We start from the raw sequence: 24618 nt of genomic DNA, 5'->3' as shown, positions 1-24618 counted from the left end.
CTCCGTGTTGATGAGCTGGTGTCTGAGCTTCAGACACTGCGACACATCAGGGAGGGGGAGAAGTACCTGGACTCTGTGTATCAGGAGGTGGTCACACCTATGAAGTTAATTAATTCAGATGTAGCCCATGGTCAGGGACAGGACGGTGTGACTACGAGTGAGGCAGGTACGGGGATCCAGGAGGTAGAGCTGGAGGAGCCGCAGCCCTTGCTCTTGTCCAACAGGTTCGAGGTTCTTACTCCCTGTGGGGACAGGAGCAGGGACTGCAGGGAGGATGAGCAACCTGGCCACAGCACCGTGGAACAGGGGGCCATTCAAGAGGGGGTAGTAAATAGAAATGTTGTAGTGGTAGGGGATAGTATTATTAGGGGGATAGATAGAGTTCTCTGCAGCTGAGAGCGAGAGTCCCAAAGGCTGTGTTGCCTGCCCGGTGCCAGGGTTAAGGACATCTCCTCTGGGCTGGAAAGAAACTTGCAGTGGGAGGGGGTGGATCCAGTTGTCGTGGTCCATGTTGGTACAAACGACGTAGATAGGACTAGGAAGCCAGTCCTGTTAAAGGAGTATGAGCAGCTAGGGGTCAAATTAAAAAACAGAACCTCAAGGGTAATAATCTCTGGATTATTACCTGAGACACGAGCGAATTTGGCTAGGACAAATAAAATTAGAGAGTTAAGTGCGTGGCTCAAAGACTGGTGTGGGAGAAATGGGTTTTGCTTCCTGGGACACTGGCACCAGTACTGGGGCAGGAGGGAGCTGTTCCGTTGGGACGGGCTTCACTTGGCCAGTGCTGGGACTAGAGTCCTGGCGGATCATATAACTAGGGCTGTAAACTAACTAGTGGGGGGGGGGGGGGAGGTTCCTAGAGAGCAAATAATAAAAATGACAACAGAGAAGGTCATAGACTTAGGTAGCAGTGGGGAAATTAAAAACCAGAGCGTGTCAGGAAGGGGCAGAAGGTATGGAGTAAAAGGTAAAGTAATAAAAAGGGCAAAAGCAGGAACTAAGTGTCACAAAACATATTTGAAAGTTCTCTATCTGAATGCACGTAGCATTCGTAACAAAATAGACGAGTTAATGGCACAAATAACTACATATGGGTATGATCTTGTGGCCATTACAGAAACATGGCTGCAGGGTGACAATGCCTGGGAATTAAACATACCAGGTTATTTAACAATCAGGAAGGACAGGCAGGAAGGAAGGGGAGGTGGGGTGGCTATGTTAATAAAGGAAGGAATCACTGTAATACAGAGAAATGATATTGGGTCAAAAGATCAGGATAATGAAACAGTTTGGGTGGAGGTAAGGAATAATAAGGGGAAAAAAACACTAGTGGGCGTAGTCTATAGGCCTCCGAACAGTTGCAACTCTGTTGGACGGAGTATCAATCAGGAAATAGTTGAGGCTTGTAATAAGGGAACATCTATAATTATGGGGGATTTTAACTATCATATTAATTGGACAAATCAAATTGGGCAGGGCTGCCTTGAGGATGAGTTCATTGAGTGTATTAGGGATGGGTTTCTTGAGCAGTATGTAACTGAACCGACAAGGGGGCAAGCAACCTTAGATCTGGTCCTGTGTAACGAGACAGGATTAATTGAAAATGTCCTAGTAAGGGATCCCCTTGGAATGAGTGACCATAACATGGTTGAATTCCATATTCAATTAGAGGGCGAGAAGGTTGGATCTCAAACAAGCGTGCTAAGCTTGAATAAAGGAGACTATGAAGGTATGAGAGCGGAATTGAGTAGAGTGGATTGGGAAAAGAGATTAAAGGGTAAGACGATACATGATCAGTGATGTACATTTAAGGAGTTATTTTACAACTTCCAAAAAATATATATTCCACTGAGAAGAAAAGGGTGTAAAAGAAAAGACAGCCATCCGTGGCTAAGTAAAGAAATTAAGGGTAGTATTCGACTAAAAACAAGGGCATATAAGGTAGCCAAAGCTAGTGGGAGGATAGAGGATTGGGAAAACTTTAAAAGACAGCAAAAAATAACAAAAAGATTGATTAAGAAAGGGAAGATAGATTATGAAAGTAAATTAGCAAAAAATATAAAAACAGATAGTAAGAGTTTTTATAGTTATATAAAAAGAAAAAGGGTGGCTAAAGTTAATGTTGGTCCCTTAGAGGATGGGACCGGGAAATTAATGGTGGGAAATATGGAGATGGCAAAAACACTGAATGAATATTTTGTATCAGTCTTTACAGTAGAGGACACTAAGAATATCCCAACACTGGACAAACGGGGGGCTAAAGGGGGGGGGAGGAGCTAAACACGATCAAATTCACTAAGGAAGTGGTACTCGGTAAAATAATGGGACTCAAGGCGGATAAATCACCTGGACCTGATGGCTTACATCCTAGGGTCTTGAGGGAAGTGGCGGTAGGGATTGTGGATGCATTGGTAATAATTTTCCAAAACTCCCTGGACTCAGCAAAGGTCCCGGCAGACTGGAAAACTGCTAATGTAACACCCTTATTTAAAAAAAGGGCAGTAGACAGAAGGCTGGAAACTATAGACCGGTTAGCCTAACATCTGTGGTAGGTAAAATTTTGGAGTCCATTATTAAGGAGACAGTAACAGGACATTTGGATAATCAATTTAATCGGACAAAGTCAGCATGGTTTTATGAAGGGGAAGTCATGTTTGACAAATTTGCTGGAGTTCTTTGAGGAAGTAACATATAGGGTGGATAAAGGGGAACCAGTGGACGTAGTGTATTTAGACTTCCAAAAGGCATTTGACAAGGTGCCACACAAAAGATTATTGCTTAAGATAAAAAATCACGGGATTGGGGGTAATATTCTGGCATGGATAGAGGATTGGCTATCTAACAGAAGGCAGAGAGTTGGGATAAATGGTTCATTCTCAGACTGGCAATCAGTAACTAGTGGTGTTCCGCAGGGGTCAGTGCTGGGTCCCCAACTCTTTACAATCTATATTAACGATTTGGAGGAGGGGACCGAGTGTAACATATCAAAGTTTGCAGATGATACTAAGATGGGAGGGAAAGTAGTGAGTGAGGAGGACATAAAAAACCTGCAAGGGGACATAGACAGGCTAAGTAAGTGGGCAGAGGGAATACAATACTGGAAAGTGTGAGGTTATGCACTTTGGCAGGAAAAATCGTAGAGCAAGTTATTATCTTAATGGCAAGAAACTGGAAAGTACTGAAGTACAAAGGGATCTGGGGGTCCTGGTGCACGAAACTCAAAAGGTTAGTATGCAGGTGCAGCAAGTGATTAAGAAGGCCAATGGAATGTTGGCTTTCATTGCTAGGGGGATAGAATATAAAAATAGGGAGGTATTGCTTCAGTTGTACAAGGTATTGGTGAGACCGCACCTGGAATACTGCATACAGTTTTGGTGTCCATACTTAAGAAAGGACATACTTGCTCTCGAGTCAGTACAAAGAAGGTGGCATAGTGGTTAGCACTGTTGCCTCACAGCGCCAGGGACCCGGGTTCGAATCCGGCCTCGGGTGACTGCCTGTGTGGAGTTTGCACATTCTCCCCGTGTTTGCGTGGGTTTCCTCCGGGTGCTCCGGTTTCCTCCCACAGTCCAAAGATGTGCGGGTTAGTTTGATTGGCTATGATAAATTGACCCTTAGTGTTAGGGGGATTAAATACGTAGGGTTACGGGGATAGGGTGGGATATGTGTTGATGTAGGGGTTACGGGGATCGGGTGGGATATGTGTCGGTGCAGGCTCGATGGGCCGAAATGGCCTCTATCTGCACTGTGGGGTTTCTGTGATTCTGTGAAGGTTCACTCAGTTAATCCCGGGGATGAGGGGATGGACATATGAGGAGAGGTTGAGTAGATTGAGACTCTACTCATTGGAGTTCAGAAGAATGAGAGGCGATCTTATTGAAACATATAAGATTGTGAAGGGGTTGGATCGGGTGGATGCGGGGAGGATGTTCCCGATGATGGGTGAAACTAGAACTAGGGGGCATAGTCTTAGAATAAGGGGCTGCTCTTTCAAAACTGAGATGAGGAGGAACTACTTCACTCAGAGGGTGGTAGGTCCATGGAATATGCTGCCCCAAAAAGCTGTAGAAGCTACATCATTACATAAATTTAAAACAGAAATAGACAGTTTCCTAGAAGTAAAGGGAATTAAGGGTTCCGGGGAGTGGGCAGGAATTTGGACATGAGTCTAGGTTCGGATCGGACATGGCCCTGTGGGTAGTGGAGCGAGCCCAGGGGCCGTGTAGCCTGATCCTGCTCCTATTTCGTGTGTCTAATTCTGTTAGATTCAGGAGATGGTTCTGTGATAGTAGATTGGCGGTTAGGATCAGATCAGCCATGATCTTATTGAATGGCGGAGCAGGCTCGAGGGGCCGATTGGCCTACTCCTGCTCCTATTTCTTATGTTCTTATCTCTGGGGATAGGTTATTGACCAACATTCACTAAAAGCCCACCGACTCCCACAGCTACCTGGACTACACTTCCTCCCACCCCGCCTCCTGTAAGGACTCTATTCCATTCTCCCAGTTTCTCCGTCTCCACCGCATCTGCTCCGACGATGCCACCTTCCGCACCAGTGTTTCCGACATGTCTTCCTTTTTCCGCAACCGAGGATTCCCCTCTACTGTGGTTAACACAGCCCTCGACCGTGTCTGTTCTATCTCCCACACTTCTGCCCTCACCCCTGCCCCTCCCTCCCGGAACCACGATAGGGTTCCCCTTGTCCTCACCTTTCACCCCACCAGCCTCCACATTCAACGGATCATCCTCCGCCATTTCCACCACCTCCAAAGTGATCCCACCACCAAACACATCATCCCCTCCCCTCCCCTTTCAGCATTCCGTAGGGACCGCTCCCTCCGAGACACCCTAGTCCACTCCTCTATCACGCCCAGCACCCCTTCCCCTTCGCCCGGCACCTTCCCGTGCAAGCGCAGGAGATGCAACACCTGCCCTTATACCTCCCCCCTTCCCACTGTCCAGGGCCCCAAACACCCCTTCCAGGTGAAACAGCGATTTACTTGTACTTCTTGCAATCTAGTATACTGTATTCGCTGCTCACGATGTGGTCTCCTCTACATTGGGGAGACCAAACGCAGATTGGGTGACCGCTTTGCGGAACACCTCCGTTCAGTCTGTAAGGGAGACCCCGAGTTTCCGGTCGCCTGTCACTTTAATTCACCGCCCCATTCCCACTCAGACCTCACTGTACTCGGGCTCTTGCATTGTTCCACGGAAGCTCAACGTAAACTCGAGGAACAGCACCTCATCTTCCGATTAGGCAATTTGCAGCCTTCCAGACTCAACATCGAGTTCAACAATTTCAGATCATAACCTCGGCCCCCATTACATTTTTGCTTATATTTTATCCACATCTTTGTTTTGGCCCTTTCCCCCCCACCCCCCTTTTTTTTCCTCGCCCACATGGCAGCTGTGTCTCATTCTGCCAGAACATTTCACACCTAATCTAGAGCCGTCTTTTGTCTCCACTAGTCCTATCACCATCTCGTCTCGTTTTGAATACCTCTTAATGTCTCTTCACTTCTCTTGTTCTCTCCCAGCCCTGCCTTTCGATCTATTTCATTTCCTTTCCAGTTTTGAAAAAGGGTTAGACCCGAAACGTCGACTCTATTTTTTCTCCATGGATGTTGTCTGGCCTGCTGAGTTTTTCCAGCATTTTCTGTTATTTCGGATTTCCAGCATCTGCAGTATTTTGCTATCATACAGGTGGCTGGAGCATGCTCTGCGATGCACATCGCTCTCTCCCACATTGTCTGGTCTTCCTGTTTCTATTGCACTGGAACCAGAACCGAGGTCCAAACTAGTGTTGGTGCATCTGAGACCAGTTGAGGAGAAACTGCAGGGCTAGGGTCTGTGGCCTAGGTCTGGGAGTGAGCAGGAAGTGGGTTTGGGGTGGCGGGGAGGGAATGGTACTTAGGGCTGCTGCTCTGGCTGGGAAGGAGTGAAAAGGCTGGGGGCTGAGGCTGGGAAAGAATGATGCTTCCAAGATGGGAGAGAACGCTGGCAAAGAAAGGTGGTTCCCCACAGAGGCATCAAGTGGGCCAGGTATAGGTACAGCAGTGTAGTGGCTATGTTGTTGGCCTAGTAATCCAGAGAATGCAAGCTGCAGCTGTGCCTCAGTGGGTAGTACTCCTGTCCGAGTCAGAAGGTTGTGGGTTCAAGCCCTAGTCCAAAGACTTGAGCACAAAATCTAGGCTGATACCCCAGTGCAGTACTGAGGGAGTGCTGCACTGTCAGAGGTGCCGTTGTTCGGATGAGATGTTATACCGAGGCCCTGTCTGTAAAAGATCCCATGGCATTATTCAAAGAAGAGCAGGAAAGTTCTCTCCGGTGTCCTAGCTAGTATTTATCCCTCAACCAACCTCATTAAAACAGATCATTTAATCATCATATTGCCATTTGTGGAACCTTGCTGTGCGCAAATGTCATCAGCAAACGTAGATACAGGCTCTCTATTCCTTCTTGGGTGGGAGGAGACTCGTGTAAACACCAGTCTAGACCGCTAGGGCTGAATGGTCCGTTTCTCTTGGGAGAATACTGGGAAAATCTCCACTTCACATTCACTTACTAACTAACCTGACATATAATCAATTCATATGATTATTAGTTGTAGATTAAAGATTTTATTATGTAATTGTTGCACTTATAATGATATTTGTAAACCTGTTGTGAAATGCCTGGGTGGCCCTGGTTTGGGAGGTAAGATGGAGGAACTCTAGAGGCTCATGTGTCCTTCTTGACCAAAATTGACCTAACTGGACGCCTGGATCTATTGCAGTGTATGGGACTCTCGTACCTTTTACAATACCTCTCTGTAATCCGGACTTTTTGATAAACCGGCACCACACCGGTCCCGTCGGTGCCGGATAAAAAAGAGTTTCCTGTACCTCATTTATCTGTTGAACTTCATTTGCCAATTATATGCCCATTCTGCAAGTTTATTAATGTCCTCCTGTAACTTGTTGCAGTCCTCCTCAGTATTGACTATTCCACCTCCCCCCCCCCCCCCCCCCAAAATTTGGTGTCATCTGCAAATTTAGAAATTGTGTTTTTGATTCCCAAGTCTAAATCCTTAATGTAAATTGTGAACAGCAGTGGTCCCAGCACGGGTGGTATATCCTATGTAATCCTGTGTAAAATTTAAAAAGGCCATTCCAGCATTTCTCATAAAAAGAATAGCTGCCTGTAAAACAACAAAGCCAGCTTGGCAAGATTCCGGAGACCCTGATAAGGGGCAAAGGCCAAGTCATAGCAAAGTCATAATGAAATCATAACTGTTCACTTCCCAGGCGAGATAAATGATGAACAAGGACATCATGTCTCGTTTGAATTAGACACGGTTAGGGAGTGAAACACAGATGGTGTCAGGATAAGGAGGGGGTCATGAGGGAGATGGCCCGACAGGGGCAGGCGGGATCGGTGAGTACGTGGCATCCCTGTAATTGGGTGGCGAAATTCAGATGCAAGTCCATGATTGGGTTAACTGGTCTCCATAGACTTTGCTGTGAAGAAGGGGTATAAGGAGGGAGTCTCTTAGACACAAGGGCTGTAGAGGTATTTGGCTGAAAAGCTTGGGACTATTCACAGACGGGTCAGGGGGTACGGATTGGTGGAGGGACCACATGCACGACCCGATGCAGAGTCTAAAGGGTTAACGGGCTGGTGGGGGTTTGCTCATGGAGTGTGCAACCTTTCTACCCAGGTAATGTAACACTTGATTGCACCTTTAGTTACTGCTCAGATACTAGTAATGTATCAAGTCTTACATACACTGAATAAAGTATAATCACTGTCACCAATAAGAGTCAAGTCGAATCTTTTGGAACTTAAGAGTGAAAGGGCTAATTGGCACAGACCCAGAAACTCAACACTGCTGTGAATTCTAAGTAATTCTAAAACAACCTTTTACAAGTTCTGGTCGATGATGCACAGTTTAAGAGATGTATCCCAATTTCAAGTGTTTACCACCACTCCACTCTGGTCCACCACCAAGCATTGTGTTGCTGATTCATTCAAGATTTGCATCATGTTTTCAATAAAAGTCAAACTTGCAGCGCCGAATGACTTTGTTGTTCTGTCAATCCTGATTCACAGTTGTTGATCTCTCACACCATCCCCCCACCCCCACCCCCAAGAATCCACTTTCCTCAGTGTTTATTGCTTTGTCCACTCCCATCATTTGGCTGCCAAGGATTGTGGGAAATGTGACCTCGCCAAGAACTGAAACTGCTAGTGTACAATCTGCTTCCTTTTTGGTAAATTTGTGCTCATGAAGGTCAGTGCTGGAAATAAAAATGTTCCCATTCTTTCTTGTAGCCAGTGACAACATCAAGCATTCGCAGGTCAGGCAGGTCACAGCCTAATGCAAATAAAAGCTCCCTCAGCTCTGCTCCCGACACTGCATTGTCATTGCCACCTCGAAACAGTGCCCTCTACTGCACAAATGTAAATTTTCAGTTTCCCCACAGGAGCCACCTCTGTGCCCACTCGAGGTGAAGTTTCCCATTCAGTGCTGTGATGTGCATTTGTGTCTAATCAGAATGGGTTTGATACCATTCTACACATCGAAATGCGGCAGGGGATAGGCCTTTAACCCGGGTCCAATCTGGATGTGAAACAAATTCCAATGTGCTCGCTCAAGGGACCACCCGAGAGCCTTTTCTTTTTTAAAAGCCTCTCAATTAAAAGGGTAATGGACACAGAACTCTGCAGCTCTCAAAGACATATTACTGGTCACTTTCATAGTCTAACTGTCATTAGAAAGCTCTCAGGAAAGAGCAGCAAGGTGAAAATAATAAGACACCAGCCTCCACATTGAGTTCAAAAGCTTCAGATCATAGCCACTGCTCCAGTGTTCTCAGACAGCAGGTGTGGGTATTGGCTCTGCTGTTGCCATTTACAGCTCCTCTAGACTCGTCGATTGTTTCTTTCCTTTCCCATTACCACCCCCTTTTGCCTTGTACCATCATCCCTTTTGTCATTTAATTTCTCCTGCCCTCCACCCCATCACAGACCTTCCTTTTGGTTCGTTCCTCCCCTTCCCCATTTCCCTGGCTCTATACTTGCTTAAAACTTATTACAGCTCTAACTTCTTCCAGTTATCTATTTGACATTCATTTGGGTTTGCGCAGCCGGCACAGTGGGGTCACCAAGTCCTCAGACACTTACTCATTCAGGTGTTGAAATCGTTCTTTCCAGTTCGAAGCTCGAGTCACACTCCCCGTGTTCTTGTCCTCTAGTCTCATTCCGAAAAAATCCAGCATCATTTCATAAACCTGGAGATAGTTACTTTTTGCTTTCTTAGTTTTAAGAAATTCCTATAAAAGTAGAAAATAAAATATTTAATATGAAAAACTTGATATTTGGTCCCAAATCGGAACTAGTTTTCAACACATATAATGCAGTGAGTCCTCACGACAATCACCCGCCCAACCCTCATTACACTAGTCCCTGCCACCACCACCCCTTGAACATTACACCAATCCTCCTTAGATATGGGAGTGGAGCCAGAGGATTGCAAGTGTTACACCCCTGTTCAAAATTACAGCCCAGTCAGCTCAACGTTGGTTGTAGGGGAAACTTTGAGACATTAATCAGAGACAAAATTAATTGGCACTTGGAAAAGTACGTGTTAAAATAAACAAACGTCAGCACGGATTTGTTAAAGGCAAATCATTCATGACTAACTTTTTTTTATTCATTCATGGGATGTAGGTGTCGCTGGCAAGGCCAGCATTTATTGCCCATCCCTAATTGCCCTTGAAAAGGTGGTGGTGAGCTGCCTTCTTGAACCGCTGCAGTCCGTGTGGTGAAGGTACTCCCACAGTGCTGTTAGGGAGGGAGTTGCAGGATTTTGACCCAGCGATGATGAAGGAACGGTGATATATTTCCAAGTCAGGATGGTATGTGACTTGGAGGTGGTGGTGTTCCCATGTGCCTGCTGCCCTTGTCCTTCTAGGTAGCAGAGGTCACGGGTTTGGGCGATGCTGTCAAAGAAGCCTTGGCGAGTTGCTGCAGTGCATCTTGTAGATGGTACACACTGCAGCCGCAGTACGCCAGTGGTGGAGGGAGTGAATGTTTAAGGTGGTGGATGGGGTGCCAATCAAGCGGGCTGCTTTGTCCTGGATGGTGTCGAGGTTCTCGAGTGTTGTTGGAGCTGCACTCATCCAGGCAAGTGGAGTTTATTCCATCACACTCCAAACTTGTGCCTTGTAGATGGTGCAAAGGCTTTGGGGTGTCAGGAAGTGAGACACTCGCCGCAGAATACCCAGCCTCCTGTAGCCACTGTATTTATGTGGCTGGTCCAGTTAAGTTTCTTGTCAATGGTGACCCCCTGAATTTTGATGGTGGATTCGGCGATGGTAATCCTCTCTTGTTGGAGGTGGTCATTGCCTGGCACTTGTGTGGCTACGAATGTTATTTGCTGCTCATCAAGCCCAAGCCTGAATGTTGTCCAGGTCTTGCAGCATGTGGGTACGGACTGCTTCATTATCCGAGGAGTTGCGAATGAAACTGAACACTCTGCAATCATCAGCAAACATCCCCACTTCCGAGCTTATGATGGAGGGAAGGCCATTGATGAAGCAGCTGAAGTTGGTTGGGCCTAGGACACTGCCCTGAGGAACTCCTGCAGCGATGACCTGGGGCTGAGATGATTGGCCTTCAAAAACCACAACCATCTTCCTTTGTGCTAGGTATAACTCTTGCCAGTGGAGAGTTTTCCCCCCGGATTCCCATTGACTTCAATTTTACTCGGCTTCTTGATGCCACACTCGATCAAATGCTGCCTTGATGTCAAGGTAGGAAGAATGAGGAGAGGCAATATAAACTATTTTAAAGGGGGTGCTGGAACAGAGACACCTCAGTGTGCATGTACACCAATCTTTGAAGGTGGCAGGACAAGTTGTAAAGGCTGTTAAAAAAGCATTTAGGACCCTTGGCTTTATTAATAGAGGCATAGAGTACAAAAGCAAGGAAGTTATGCTAAACCTTTATTAAAAAAAACTGGTTAGGCCTTCACTGGAGTTCAATTCAATTGTGTTCAAATCTGGTCACCACACTTTAGGAAGGATGTCAAGGCCTTGGAGAGGTGCAGAGGAGATTTACTAGACTGGTACCAGGGATGAGGGACTTCAGTTATCTGCAGAGATTAGGAAAGCTGGGGTTTTCTCCTTAGAGCAGAGAAGCTTAAGAAGAGATAGAGGTCTTCATAATCATGACTGGCTTTGATAGAGTAAATAAGGAGAAACTGTTTCCAGTGGCAGGAGGGTTGGTAACCAAAGGACACAGATTTAAGGCAATTGGCAAAAGAATCAGAGACGACATGAAGAAACATTTTTTTTTTTTTACTCGGCCAGTTGTTGTGATCTGGAATGCACTGCCTGAAAAGGTGGTGGAAGCGATTCAATAGTAACTTGCAAAAGGGAATTGGATAAATACTTGAAGGGGAAAAATTTGCAGGGCTTTGGGGAAAGAGCAGGGAGTGGGGCTAATTGGGTAGCTCTACCAAAGAGCTGGTAAGGGCCGATGGGTTGAATGGCCTCCTTCTGTGCTGTATCATTCTAGAATTAGCCCCTGCACCACACCTACTGCACACACACTTTACATCAGTCCCTGTCCAGGAAGGACTTTGCTAACAACGCCACTTCTCAACTGCCAACTGGAATTTGTTGGCAGGACCCATCTGCAGGCTGGTGCCAATGTGCAGAGTTCCTGCACTTCCCACAGGTTTCAGAGACCGATTTAACAGCCTGGAACATAAAGCAATTAGCACCTCACCTACCACTAAAACAGGTTGTATTCTGTTCCCTGGCAAATACTCTGTTTCATAAAGAAAACCCTGACAGCTAATTATTTTCCAACCTTCAGTAAATCAATTAAAAAAAATAATTTGCTGCCCCAAAAATTAACACCTCTGTAGGAAAAAAATGATTGAAGCAAGAATCACAAGTGTGCGTGTGTTTTCACGGATGTTTAACTCCTGCTGAAATAACAGTGCTTTCAGGCTCTGCTGAAGCCTCAGTGAGACACACGGTGTGGTACTAAGCCATACAAATTGTGGATAACTGGTTTAATCCCTGCTCTTTGCTGAGTAAGATGATTTGAGCCAAGGTGTATATGAGGATTGTGCCCATAGTTTTGGTATTGCTGGGCCAATGGGGTGAGGGACAGGGGAGAGCGAAACTCCCAGTCCCAGTCCCGATCCCGATCTCTCCTGCTGGAAAGTGCACTTGTTTAGATGTTGGATGAGGACCAGGATTGGGCTCGGCCGTGATGCCCCCCCAGTCAAATGTCCCGCTGACCCTTATTACCTGGGCTCACGTCACAAAAGTAAACTGGGGTTGTTTTCCTTAGAGCAGAGAAGGCTGAGGGGGGCCCTGATTGAGGTGTACAAAATTATGAGGGGCATAGATAGGATAGATAGAAAGGAACTTTTCCCCTTAGTAGAGGGGTCAATAACCAGGGGGCATAGTTTCAAGGTAAGGGGCAGGAGGTTTAGAGGGGATTTGAGGAAAATCTTTTTCACCCAGAGGGTGGTTGGAATCTGGCACTCACTGACTGAAAGGGTGGTAGAGGCAGGAACCCTCACAACATTCAAGAAGCATTTAGATGAGCACTTGAAATGCCATAGCATACAAGGCTACAGACCAAGTGCTGGAAAATGGGATTAGAATAGACAGGGCTTGATGGCCGTGCAGACACGATGGGCCGAAGGGCCTCTTCCTGTGCTGTATAACTCTATGACATTCAATCAAATTTAAAACAGTTGAATTTACTTTAATCTCCTCGGCGGTCAGTTCCTCAGCGTGCCAGTTCAGCCCTGGTTCTCGCAGTGGGAACAGCCTAGTTTATCAATACAAGAAATGAGTTACAAATTGCACGGCAAATGCAGGGAAAACTCAAACAATTCAGTTGCTAGAGTGAAAAAGATGAAGCCAACCATTGGATATAGGTGTGGTTGTGTTCCAGCTTGTCGTAGTCTCCTTTCCACTTGGTGAGGATTTCATCGATATAAACACCTGTACACAAAATATATACATAAAAACCAAACACACCCAGAAAGTCTGGCACTGGAGAAGGTGCAAAAAAAGATTTACAAGAATGATACCAGAACGGAGAGGCTGTACCTGACAGGAAAGATTGAGCAGGCTGGGGCTCTTTTCTCTAGAAAAGAGAAGGCCTGATAGAGGTCTTTAAGATTATGAAAGGGTTTGATAGGGTAGATGTAGAGAAGATGTTTCCACTTGTGGGGAATCCAAAACCCGGAGCCATAAATAAAAGATAGTCACTAATAAATCCAATGGAGAATTCAGGAGAAACTTCTTTACCCAGAGAGTGGTGAGAATGTGGAACTCGCTACCACAGGGAGTGGTTGAGGCAAATAGCACAGATACATTTAAGGGGAAGCTGGACAAGTAAAAGAGGGAGAAAGGAATAGAAGGAAATGCTGATTGGGTTAGATGAAGAGTGGTGGGAGGAGGCTCGTGTGGAGCATAAACACTAGCATAGACCAGTAGGGCTGAATGGCCGGTTTCTGTGCTGTAGATTCTATGTAAAACAGGCTGAAATAGTGAATCTGCAAAATATTTTGGGTAAAGAAAAAGTGGTTTATATTTCAGAAGAGTTAACTGGAAGTGTTCAGTCTGTTGATACACAGAGCCTGCTACCTGCAGACCTCTCCACTTACCATCCGGTTTCAAGGGAATTTCCTTTATGTAAAACTTGTGATTGGCGTAAGTGCTGAAGAGTTTGGTTTCTCGTGATTTTGCCTGGGTATAAATCACAAACAAGTTAAACACACACACACAACATTGACGCTCCATGGCAACTATCGCCACTCATTTAAATTGTACTTTATCCATCTCTGCCCTCTGTAAAAGCAGAAGAGACGTGCTCGAGGTGACATAATAGCGCAGACTGTCAAAGCACCAACCCACTGCGCCTGGAATGTGCATTCGTCCCCAGAAACAATGTCCCCTCACTGCGTGCGTGCCCGGCCGCGCAGTAATTGGCAAGGTCCCGCGCAGGCTGCTCACAAGCTTTTGCTTTGGAAATACTACGCATGCACAGAAATGTAAAGGGAGCACGCATTTAAAGAAACAGGTCGCTCAGAATAAAGTGCAGCTTACAGGGAATAGTGCCCAGAAACTGTGCCCCCCCCACAAACACAACGGGTGTCCATTCTCGACCGTGTCCACACAAAACCAGTTGATGACCCCGGATCCTCTCCAGCATTTACTAGATGGTGGATTGAGAGGCCTGTCCTTTCACTGGGGAAAGGTGCACGATCTGGGGGAAGATTCCTGTGACTAATTTCCTCCTCTTCTCTCCGGAAGGGATCAACTTATGCTGGAGTGCAGTTGGAAGGGCACCAGTCACCCTCTGACCTCTGCTAGGTGGCCATTCTTCAGATCATCAGCCTGGGTAGTGGATTCTACCATGGGGACATCACACTCAAGTCTGATCCTGACACACAACCTCACTGTCCTGCTCTCTCCCGTAGCACTGTACATTCCTTTACTTCAAATATTTATCCAATTTCTCTGCTTCAACCACTACCTGTGGCAAAGCATTTATTCTGTCAAAACATGTTAAAAACCTCTTAAATCTTCTTAGCCTTCTGTGCTCCAGTGGAAAAAGCCCCAGAATCTCAAGTCTCTCCCCTTAACTAGTTTCCTATCTGTGGCACCATCCTGATGAACCTATACTGTACGCTCTCTTAATGCTTTAATTTCCTTTCCAAAATGGGGCACCCAAAACCATACTTAGTGCTTCAGCTGTGGTTTGTACAAAGGTACTACTTTACTCTTGTATTCTATGCCCTTATTTATGAAACCCAAATGGCCTTTAGCCTTTTATATGGCTTTATCTACCTGCATGGTATGGTGGCCTAGCGGCCGTGGTACTGGACTAGTCATAGAGTTATACAGCACAGAAAGAGGCCCTTCAGCCCATCGTGTCTGCGCCGGCCATCAATCCGTCTATTCTAATCCCATTTTCCAGCACTTGGTCCATAGCCTTGTATGCTATGGCGTTTCAAGTGCTCATCTAAATGCTTCTTGAATGTTGTGAGGGTTCCTGCCTCTACCACCCTTTCAGGCAGTGAGTTCCAGATTCCAACCACCCTCTGGGTGAAAAAGTTCTTCCTCAAATTCCCTCTAAACCTCCTGCCCCTTACCTTGAATCTATGCCCCCTTTTTATTGACCCCTCTACTAAAGGGAAAAGTTCCTTTCTATCTACCCTATCTATGCCCCTCATAATTTTGTACACCATAATCAGGTCCCCCCTCAGCCTTCTCTGCTCCAAGGAAAACAACCCCAGCCTGTCCAGTCTCTCTTCATAGTTGAAGCGCTCCAGCCCAGGTAACATCCTGGTTAATCTCCTCTGCACCCTCTCCAATGCAATCACATCCTTCCTATAGTGTGGTGACCAGAACTGCACACAGTATTCCAGCTGTGGCCTAACTAGCGTTTTATACAGCTCCATCATAACCTCCCTGCTCTTATATTCTATGGCTTGGTTAATGAAGGCAAGTATCCCATATGCCTTTTTAACCACCTTATCTACCTGTTCATAAGGCTCTGCCCAGTGGGCTTCAGAGCCACACAGACCGAGAAATCCAAGGTTCAGTTATTGGTCTGTGCTGAGTTACCTGGTCTCGGGGGGGGGGGGGGGGGGGGGGGGAAAGAGGGGGTCCCTGGTTTGTGTTGTGTTGAGTTACCGGGTCTCCGGGGGGGTCCACTGGTCTGTGCTAAGTTACCTGGTCTCAGTTGGGGGGGGGGGGGGGTCCCTGGTTTGTGCTGAGTTACCTGGTCTCGGGGGGGGTCCCCTGGTCTGTGCTGAGTTACCTGGTCTCAGGGGGGGGGGGATGGTCCCCTGGTTTGTGCTGAGTTACCTGGTCTCGGGGGGGGGGGGGGGGTCCCCTGGTCTGTGCTGAGTTACCTGGTCTCGGGGGGGGGGGGGGGGGGGGTTCCCCTGGTCTGTGCTGAGTTACCTGGTCTCAGGAGGGGGTCTTACAGTTAGTAGCCTAGGGTACAGAAAGGGGGAAATAAGCCATGGGTCTTGTTCTTTTTGCTATATAGCTGCCCCATGTAGGTGTCACACAGGATTAGGCTCAGCTACAATGCCCCCCCCCCCCACAAACAAACAGCCCACCGATACTGTATCAGATCCCATATGAATCATAGAATAATACAGCACAGAAGGAGGCCATTCAGCCCATAGTGCCTGTGCTGGCTCTCTGAAAGAGCGATCCAATTAGTCCCACTCCCCTGCTCTTTCCTCATAGCCCTGCAAATTGTTGCTTTTAAGTATTTATCAAATTCTCTTTTGAAGTTATTATTGAATCTGCTTCCACCAGCCTTTTAGGCAGTGTATTCCAGATCATAACACTTTGCATAAAAGAAATTCTCTGGCTTTTTGCCAATTAGTTTAAATCTGTGTCCTCCAGGTACCAATCCTCCTGTCAGTGGAAACAGTTTCTCCTTATTTAATCTTCCAAACCATTCATGGAACACCTCTATCAAATCTCCCTTCTCTGCTCCAAGGCGAGCAATCCCAGCTTCTCTAGGCTCCCCACATAACTGAAGTCACTCATCCTTGGTCCCATTCTAGTAAATCTCTGCTGCATCTTCTCCTAGGCTTTGACATCCTTCCTAAATTGTGGTGCCCAGAACGAAGAATGGCCATTAGTTCCCAGCGCGAGATCCCACAGTTCAGAGAGGTGGGGAGGAAATGCTGAAGGGCAGAGTTAGTTTCCAGTAATGATGTTAGCATCGTACACACTGTGGGTTCTGTGTAAATGAGTGTGTGCAATGCAGGGAGCAGCAGGATGGACACTTACTGGGTAGCCATGTCGGTACATGTACAGGTCTCGGGCAGCAAAGAAACTTCTCTTTGGCTTGAGTGAAGGGTCGGCTTTATCATCATTCTGTAAAAGATCAGATTAACCAGAATTAACTCAATGCAAACTGCAGTCACTGCATGAAAATCCACACAAGGCAAGGCCGCTTTAATCATAGCAACACACTGAACCGCAGAACTTGCACAAGGGCAAATTGTTCCAAAATGCTGAAGGTCGTGAGTCCGTGTCACCAGATCAACACCGCACTGTTACACATTGCACTGTTGCACCAGCGCTGCTCACTACTCACTGCACTGTTGCACCAGCACTGCTCACTACTCACTGCATTGTTGCACCAGCGCTGCTCACTACACTGTTGCACAAGCACTGCTCACAACACTGTTGCACAAGCACTGCTCACTGCACTGTTGCACAAGCATATTTGAAGCTCAGATTCTGTTCCAATCCCCTCTGTCTTTATTCCTGTGGTTTATTGGGTCACCTGAATCTCCTCCAACATTTCCTTGACACTACTGCTTTTTAAAAAAAGTGTACAAAAGTTTAGCTGATCTCAGAACTGTATTTTCCCACAATTTTGAGCTTAATTTTTCATGAATTAAACATTCTAAACCATGAAACAGAAATCTCTTCCTGATATAATCCTGTTTACCCCATTTGATTTTTTCCCAAGGCACCTGCAATGCATGGATCAGTACTCCGCCTCAGTCAGAACCCGAGCGGCCATCAGAGCTGCAGTAAATGGAGCTGTAATGGACACCAGAACGCCTTCAGGGAATGAGGCAGCTTGAACAAGTGTCTGTCTTATTTATAAATTAAGAACAAATAGAAAATAGGAAATGCAGGAGGAACTTTTAAACTAAAGCAAGTATGTGGAACAGATTACCGGCACAGGTGGTGGAACAAGAAACCTTAAATGCATTTCAACAAAGAATTAGACAGATTCTTTTAGCTACATATTGGGCTGGATTGTCATTCAGCAGTCGGGAAGGAGGCGGGACTGCAACTTTCGGGTTTTAGTCCCGCCTACATCGACGTCCGGCCAATCCACACAATTTTCCCTCGATTGACCTTGTTGAGCCCGCCCAGCGGGCTCAGCAGGCCAATTAAGGGCCACCTGGCAACAGGTGACGTCACAGACTGAAATTTCATCTGTCAAGACCTTTTGACAGATGAAATATCAGTGTTTCACAGCTGTTTGAAGCTGTCAAACACTGACAGTCTGACTTCTAACCTGAGTCCTTCTACACAGACTCAGTCAGAACTCTCACTGGCAATGAAAGCTGAAGGCTGTCACTTTTGACAGCTCGCAGCCATTTTGCTTTCAGTGTCGGCTGATTGATGGACTCCCGAAACCTAGAGGAAGAAAGGCTGTTAAGGTAAGTACAGGTAATTTAAACTTCTTTACACACTTTAGACACACCAAACACACTTACATAGAAACATAGAAGATAGGAGCAGGAGTAGGCCATTCGGCCCCTCTAGCCTGCTCCGCCATTCAATGCGATCATGGCTGATCATCCAAATTCAGTACCCGGTCCCTGCTTTCTCCCCATACCCCTTGATCCCTTTAGCCTTAAGTAATATATCCAACTCCTTCTTGAATATATTTAATGATAATATACCTTTGCACTCATGCACCCATCACTCACCTGAACACCGACATCGTGACCCCTCCAAGTCCTTCAACCCGACGGCCCGCCTGCTCTAACCTGGCGTGGTTGGAGCCGTTGGGAATCCCACACGACACCCCTCAAAATAGGGATTAGGCTAAAAACTGCCCGTTAACAGGCAGTTAATTGGCACTAATCCCTTCCCGCCTCGGGTCGACGAGTCCTAGTGTTGGGCGGGTACCCGCCTCCTTTGAAACTTACGTGGAGGTGGGTTTTGGGCGGGATGGTGTCGGGACCCCCAAATTCGGGATTTTAGCCCCCCGCACGCCTAAAAGCCGGCCTCACAGCACACTGAAAATCAAGGCCATAGTGACACTACATGTCCCGGCCAGAATGAAGATGATTGGATAATTCCGCGTCAATCATGCCTGGAGACTACACTGCTGTAAGTGACTGGGATCGATTTTAACGCACATAATTTGCATTATGTAATTACCCTCCACTCACTGCATTTTTCTGGAGAAATAATCCTGCTTTTATCGGGAGACTTTGCTGTAGTTTTGGTCAGGAGTTCTGTTTGTTGTAGTTTGTAGAGACTCTTAAATGGACTCGTTTGCTGAGTAAAAAGACTATTTGCTGTAAAAGGCACTGTCTGCTGTAAGTCTGCGTAAGCCCCACCCCGTCTCCTACTCATTGGCTGACACAGTGCAACTCATTATTGACACCACTGTCAGCCAGACACTTCAACAAATGGGATTCAGGTTATTAGAATTGCACAAAGAATACTGTGGACAGGTGGGCTAGATGGACTTCTCCCACCTGAAACTGTTACTAAAACTGGAAATTAGGGGAGAGGCATAGGGGATGGTGTGGAATGAAGAGGGAAAATAATATACTTTAGATTCTGGACCTGTGCGGTGTTAGCATTGCAGGAGTACAACTGATCTCAGTGTCCCGGCACAGAGGGGGGTCTCATACCTGGTCAGTACCAATGACGCCCACTGGAAAGTGCAGAGGTGTGGATGTTGGGCAAGGCCAGGAGCAGTCTGGGCTGCAATATCCCCTATATTTGAATATTCTGCCGACACTCACTGGCACAGGATGCATGGCCTATGGACGAGGTCCCAGGAGCACCTCACCCTCATCCCAGCAGGAGTTAGTGCCTTGAATAAAGGAGGGGAGAAAAATTGGACAAAATACAAGGAGTTCCTTCAAATCAAGATTCGTATGTAAATTCTAACCCTGTGGATAGCACATGGGCTTTTATTCGAGTGACAAAAAATGCAGGAATGAAAAAGGCGGGGATCTCATGGACAAGCTCTTATGAACTGGGTCTCATGGTCACTCCTTATTCATCTAATGTGGTTCAGCAAAACATCATATTTGAAGGACTGCCCCACAAGGCCTGAAAAGTAAGAACATCTTGCTAGGACTCAAGATGTGATCCAGTAACATCTGCCATTAGGGCAGCCAGCACGGTTTGTAAAAGGCAAGTTATGCCTGGCAAATCTAATCATAGAAACATAGAAGATAGGAGCAGGAGTAGGGCATTCGGCCCTTCGAGCCTGCTCCACCATTCAATGAGATCATGGCTGATCATCCAAATTCAGTACCCTGTCCCTGCCTTCTCCCCATATCCCTTGATCCCTTCAGCCTTAAGAAATATATCCAACTCTTTCTTAAATATATTTAATGAACTGGCCTCCACCGCCCTCTGTGGCAGAGAATTCCACAGGTTCACCACTCTCTGGGTGAAGAAATTCCTCCTCATTTCAGTCCTAAATGGCTTACCCCTTATCCTTAGACTATGACCCCTGGTTCTGGACTCCCCGGCCATCAGAAACATCCTTCCTGCATCTAGTCTGTCCAGGCCTGACAGAATTTTATAGGTTTCAATGAGATCCCCTCTCAATCTTCTAAACTCCAGTGAGTATAAGCCCAATCGACACAATCTCTCCTCATATGTCATTCCTGCCATCCCAGGTATCAGCCTGGTGAATCTTCGCTGCACTCCTTCCATGGCAAGAACGTCCTTCCTCAGGTAAGGCGACCAAAACTGCACACAATACTCAAGGTGTGGTCTCACCAAGGCCCTGTACAACTGTAGCAAGACATCCTTGTTCCTGTACTCGAACCCTCTTGCTACGAAGGCCAACATACCATTTGCCTTCTTAACCGCCTGCTGCACCTGCATGCTTACCTTCAGCGACTGGTGCACAAGAACACCCAGGTCTCTTTGCACTTCCCCTTCTCCCAATCTATTGCTATTCAAATAATAATCTGCCTTCCTGTTTTTGCCACCAAAGTGGATAACCTCACATTTATCCACATTATAGTGCATTTGCCATGTTTCTGCCCAATCACCCAACCTGTCCAAATCGTACTGGAGTTTCACGACATCCTCCTCACAGCTTACCCTCCCACCCAGCTTTGTGTCGTCTGCAAATTTGGAGATATTACATCCAATTCCCTCGTCTAGATCATTAATATATATTGTGAACAGCTGGGGTCCTAGGACCGATCCTTGCGGTACCCCACTAGTCACTGCCTGCCACTCGGAAAAAGACCCGTTTATTCCAACTCTTTGCTTTCTGTCTGCCAACCAGTTCTCTATCCAAGTCAATACCTTGCCCCCAATCCCATGTGCCTTAATTTTGCACGCTAATCTCTTATGTGGGACCTTATCGAAAGCCTTCGAAAGTCCAAATACACCACATCCACTGGTTCTCCCTTATCTATTTTACCAGTTACATCCTCAAAGAATTCCAGTAGATTAGTCAAGCATGATTTACCTTTTGTAAATCCATGTTGACTTTGTCCGATTCCTGTCACTGCTTTCCAAGTGCTCTGCTATTACATCTTTTATAATACTCTAGCATTTTCCCCACTACCGATGTCAGGCTTACCGGTCTATAATTCCCCGCTTTTTCTCTACCACCTTTTTTGAATAGTGGGGTAACATTAGCTACCCTCCAATCCATGGGTACTGTTCCAGAGTCTATCGAGTTCTGGAAGATGACCAGCAATGCATCTACTCTCTCTAGAGCCACTTCCTTAAGTACCCTGGGATGTAGATTATCAGGCCCTGGGGATTTATCGACCTTCAGTCCCATCAATTTTCCTAACACCATATCCCTACAAATACTGATTTCTTTCAGTTCCACCCTTTCATCAGACCCTATGTTCCCCGGCATCTCTGGGAGGTTATTTGTGTCCTCCTTTGTGAAGACAGAACCAAAGTATGAATTTAGTTGGTCTGCCATTTCTTTGTTTCCCATTATAAAATTCCCCTGATTCTGACTGCAAGGGACCTACGCTTGACTTCACCAATTTTTTTTCTTCACATATCTATAAAAGCTTTTACAGTCAGTTTTTATGTTCCATGCTAGCTTACTCTCATATTCTATTTTCCCTTTCTTAATTAATCCCTTTGTTGAATCCTAAACTGCTCCCAATCCTCAGGATTATTGCTTTTTCTGGCCAATTTATATGTCCTCTCCTTGGATCTTATGCTATCCCTAATTTCCCTTGTTAGCCACGGTTGAGTCACCTTTTTTGTTTTATTTTTATGCCAAACTGGGATGAACAAATTCTGTAGCTCATCCATTCAGTCTTTGAATGTTTGCCATTGCCTATCCACCGTCAACCCTTTGAGTGCCATTCCCCAATCAATCCTACCCAACTCGCTCCTCAGACAATCGTAGTTTCCTTTATTTAAATTGAGGACCCTAGTCTGAGTCAACTACTTCATTCTCCATCTTAATGAAGAATTCGATCATATTATGATCGCTCCGACCCAAGGGGCCTCGTACAACAAGATTGCTAATTAATCCTTTCTCGTTACATAATACCCAGTCTAAGATGGCCTGATCTCTGGTTGGTTCCTCGACATATTGGTCCAGGAAAGCATCCCGTAAACACTCCAGGAATTCCTCCTCCACAGTATTGTTACTAATTTGGTTGGCCCAATCTATATGTAGATTAAAGTCACCCATGATGACTGCTGTGCCCTTATTGCACGCTTCTTTAATTTCCCTTTTAATGCCATCCCCAACCTCCGCCTTACTGTTTGGAGGTCTATATACCACTCCCACTAACATTTTTTTCCCCCTAGTATTCCTCAATTCTACCCATACAGATTCCACATCATCAGAGCCAATATCCTTCATTACAATTGTATTAATCCCTTCTTTAACCAGTAATGCTACCCCACCTCCCTTTCCTTTTTGCCTATCTTTCCTGAATATCGAATACCCCTGGATGTTGAGTTCCCAGTCTTGGCCATCCTTGAGCCACGTTTCCGTAATTCCAAGCAAATCATATTCGTTTACCTCTATTTGCGCAGCCAATTCGCCCACCTTATTACAAATGCTCCTCGCATTAAGACACAAAGCCTTCAGGCTTGTTTTTTTAACGCTCTTAGACCTATTAGAATTATTATTTACTGTGGCCACGTTTGATTTAAACCGTTGATTTCTCTGACTGCCACTTTTGTTTTTCTCCTTCCTATCTTTTGCTTTTATCCCCGTTTCCCTTTCCTCTGTCTCCCTGCTCAGGTTCCCAACCCCCTGCCATTTTAGTTTAAACGCCCCCGAACAGCGCTAGCAAACCTCCCCGCAAGGATATTTGTCCCGTTCTGGTTCAGGTGCAACCCGTCCGACTTGTACAAGTCCCACCTTCCCCAGAAGCAGGCCCAGTGATCCAGGAAACTAAAGCCCTCCCTCCTGCACCAACTCTTTAGCCACGCATTCATCTGCTCTATCCTCCTATTCCTATACTCACTAGCACGTGGCACCGGGAGTAATCCAGAGATTACAACCTTTGAGGTCCTGCTCTTTAATCTGCTACCTAGCTCCCTAAATTCTTGCTGCAGGACCTCATCCCTCTTCCTACCCATGTCATTGGTCCCAATGTGAACCACGACCTCTGACTGTTCACCCTCCCCCTTCAGAATGCCCTGCAGCCATTCAGTGACATCCTTGACCCTGGCACCAGGGAGGCAACAAACCATCCTGGAGTCACGTCTACAGCCACAGAAACGCCTATCTGTTACCCTTACGATAGAATCCCCTACCACTATTGCTCTCCCACTCTTTTTCCTCCCTTCCTGAGCAGCAGAATCACCCCTGGTGCCAGGAAGTTGGCTGCTGCTGCCTTCCTCTGGTAAGTCATCCCCCTCAACAGTATCCAAATCGGTATATTTGTTTGACAGGGGGATGGCCACAGGGGTCCCCTGCACTACCTGCCTGCCTCTACTACTCTGCCTGATGGTCACCCATTTCCCTTCTGCCTGTGCAGCCCTTACCTGCGGTGTGACCAAATCACTAAACGTGTTATCCACGACCCTCAGCATCGCGAATGCTCCAAAACTCATCCATCCGCAGCTCCAGCGCTGCAATGCGGTCTACTAGTAGCTGCAGCTGGATACATTTCTGGCACACATGGTCGTCAGGGACACAGGCAGCGTCCCCGATTTCCCACATAGAGCAAGAGGAGCATAACACGGGGCTGGGCTGTCCTGACATGACTTACCCTTTAATTAATTTAAATTAAATCAATACCACCAATTTAATGATATACTCAAGGGCGCTTGCCTGCCAGCAGTCCCCGCTACACCACAGAGACCCTAGAAACTATAAACCACAGAGGTTAAGTTTTGTGAAGAAGGAGAAAGAGTAAATACTTACCAACCAATCACTTACCCGCTTTCTGGTGATGTCACACTTGGATTACTTTTTACCTCTCTCCTTCCCTCGGACTCTGGAGACTGGTACGCCTTACCTGGGTCTCTGAAGCCTTTTTAAGCTTCCCGCTCGTGCCTCCCGCCGACACCCGCGGTCTGAGGCCTTACCTGGGTCTCTGAAGCCATTTTAAGCTTCCCGCTCGCGCCTCCCGCCGACACCCGTGGTCTGAGGCCTTACCTGGTGTGGTAAACCACTGTTATACCTGTCTGTATGTGTATGTGTATTCCACTAGGTACAGGTCTGGACATGCCTCGGCTGACTCCTTCCACTATTCCAGGTATATAAGTGACTACCTCCCAGTCCCTTAGTATTCTGGACGGGTCGACCACTCGAGACTAGACCTTCATTCTTTAGTTAATAAAAGCCTGGTTGTTACTCGCTTAACCTCAGTCTTT

At 46.5% G+C, this 24618-nt stretch overlaps 1 protein-coding gene across 1 annotated transcript in view; it reads right to left on the bottom strand.

The window, feature by feature from the left end:
• ogfrl1 (opioid growth factor receptor-like 1) overlaps window positions 1–24618 on the bottom strand; it is a 93599-nt gene that overhangs the window by 7931 nt on the left and 61050 nt on the right. The window contains exons 2-6 of the mRNA XM_085996581.1: window positions 16849–16935; window positions 13692–13773; window positions 12945–13023; window positions 12781–12847; window positions 9173–9321 (exon numbers count right to left, since the gene is read on the bottom strand). Of these exons, the coding sequence (XP_085852707.1) occupies window positions 9173–9321; window positions 12781–12847; window positions 12945–13023; window positions 13692–13773; window positions 16849–16935 (464 nt within the window). The remainder of the gene's footprint in view (window positions 1–9172; window positions 9322–12780; window positions 12848–12944; window positions 13024–13691; window positions 13774–16848; window positions 16936–24618) is intronic.

This window comes from Somniosus microcephalus, chromosome 9 (assembly GCF_052327205.1).
Source record: "Somniosus microcephalus isolate GS21.2 chromosome 9, FLI_Smic_1.0, whole genome shotgun sequence".
NCBI lineage: Eukaryota > Metazoa > Chordata > Chondrichthyes > Squaliformes > Somniosidae > Somniosus > Somniosus microcephalus.
This window is presented reverse-complemented; position numbering and strand designations above follow the sequence as displayed.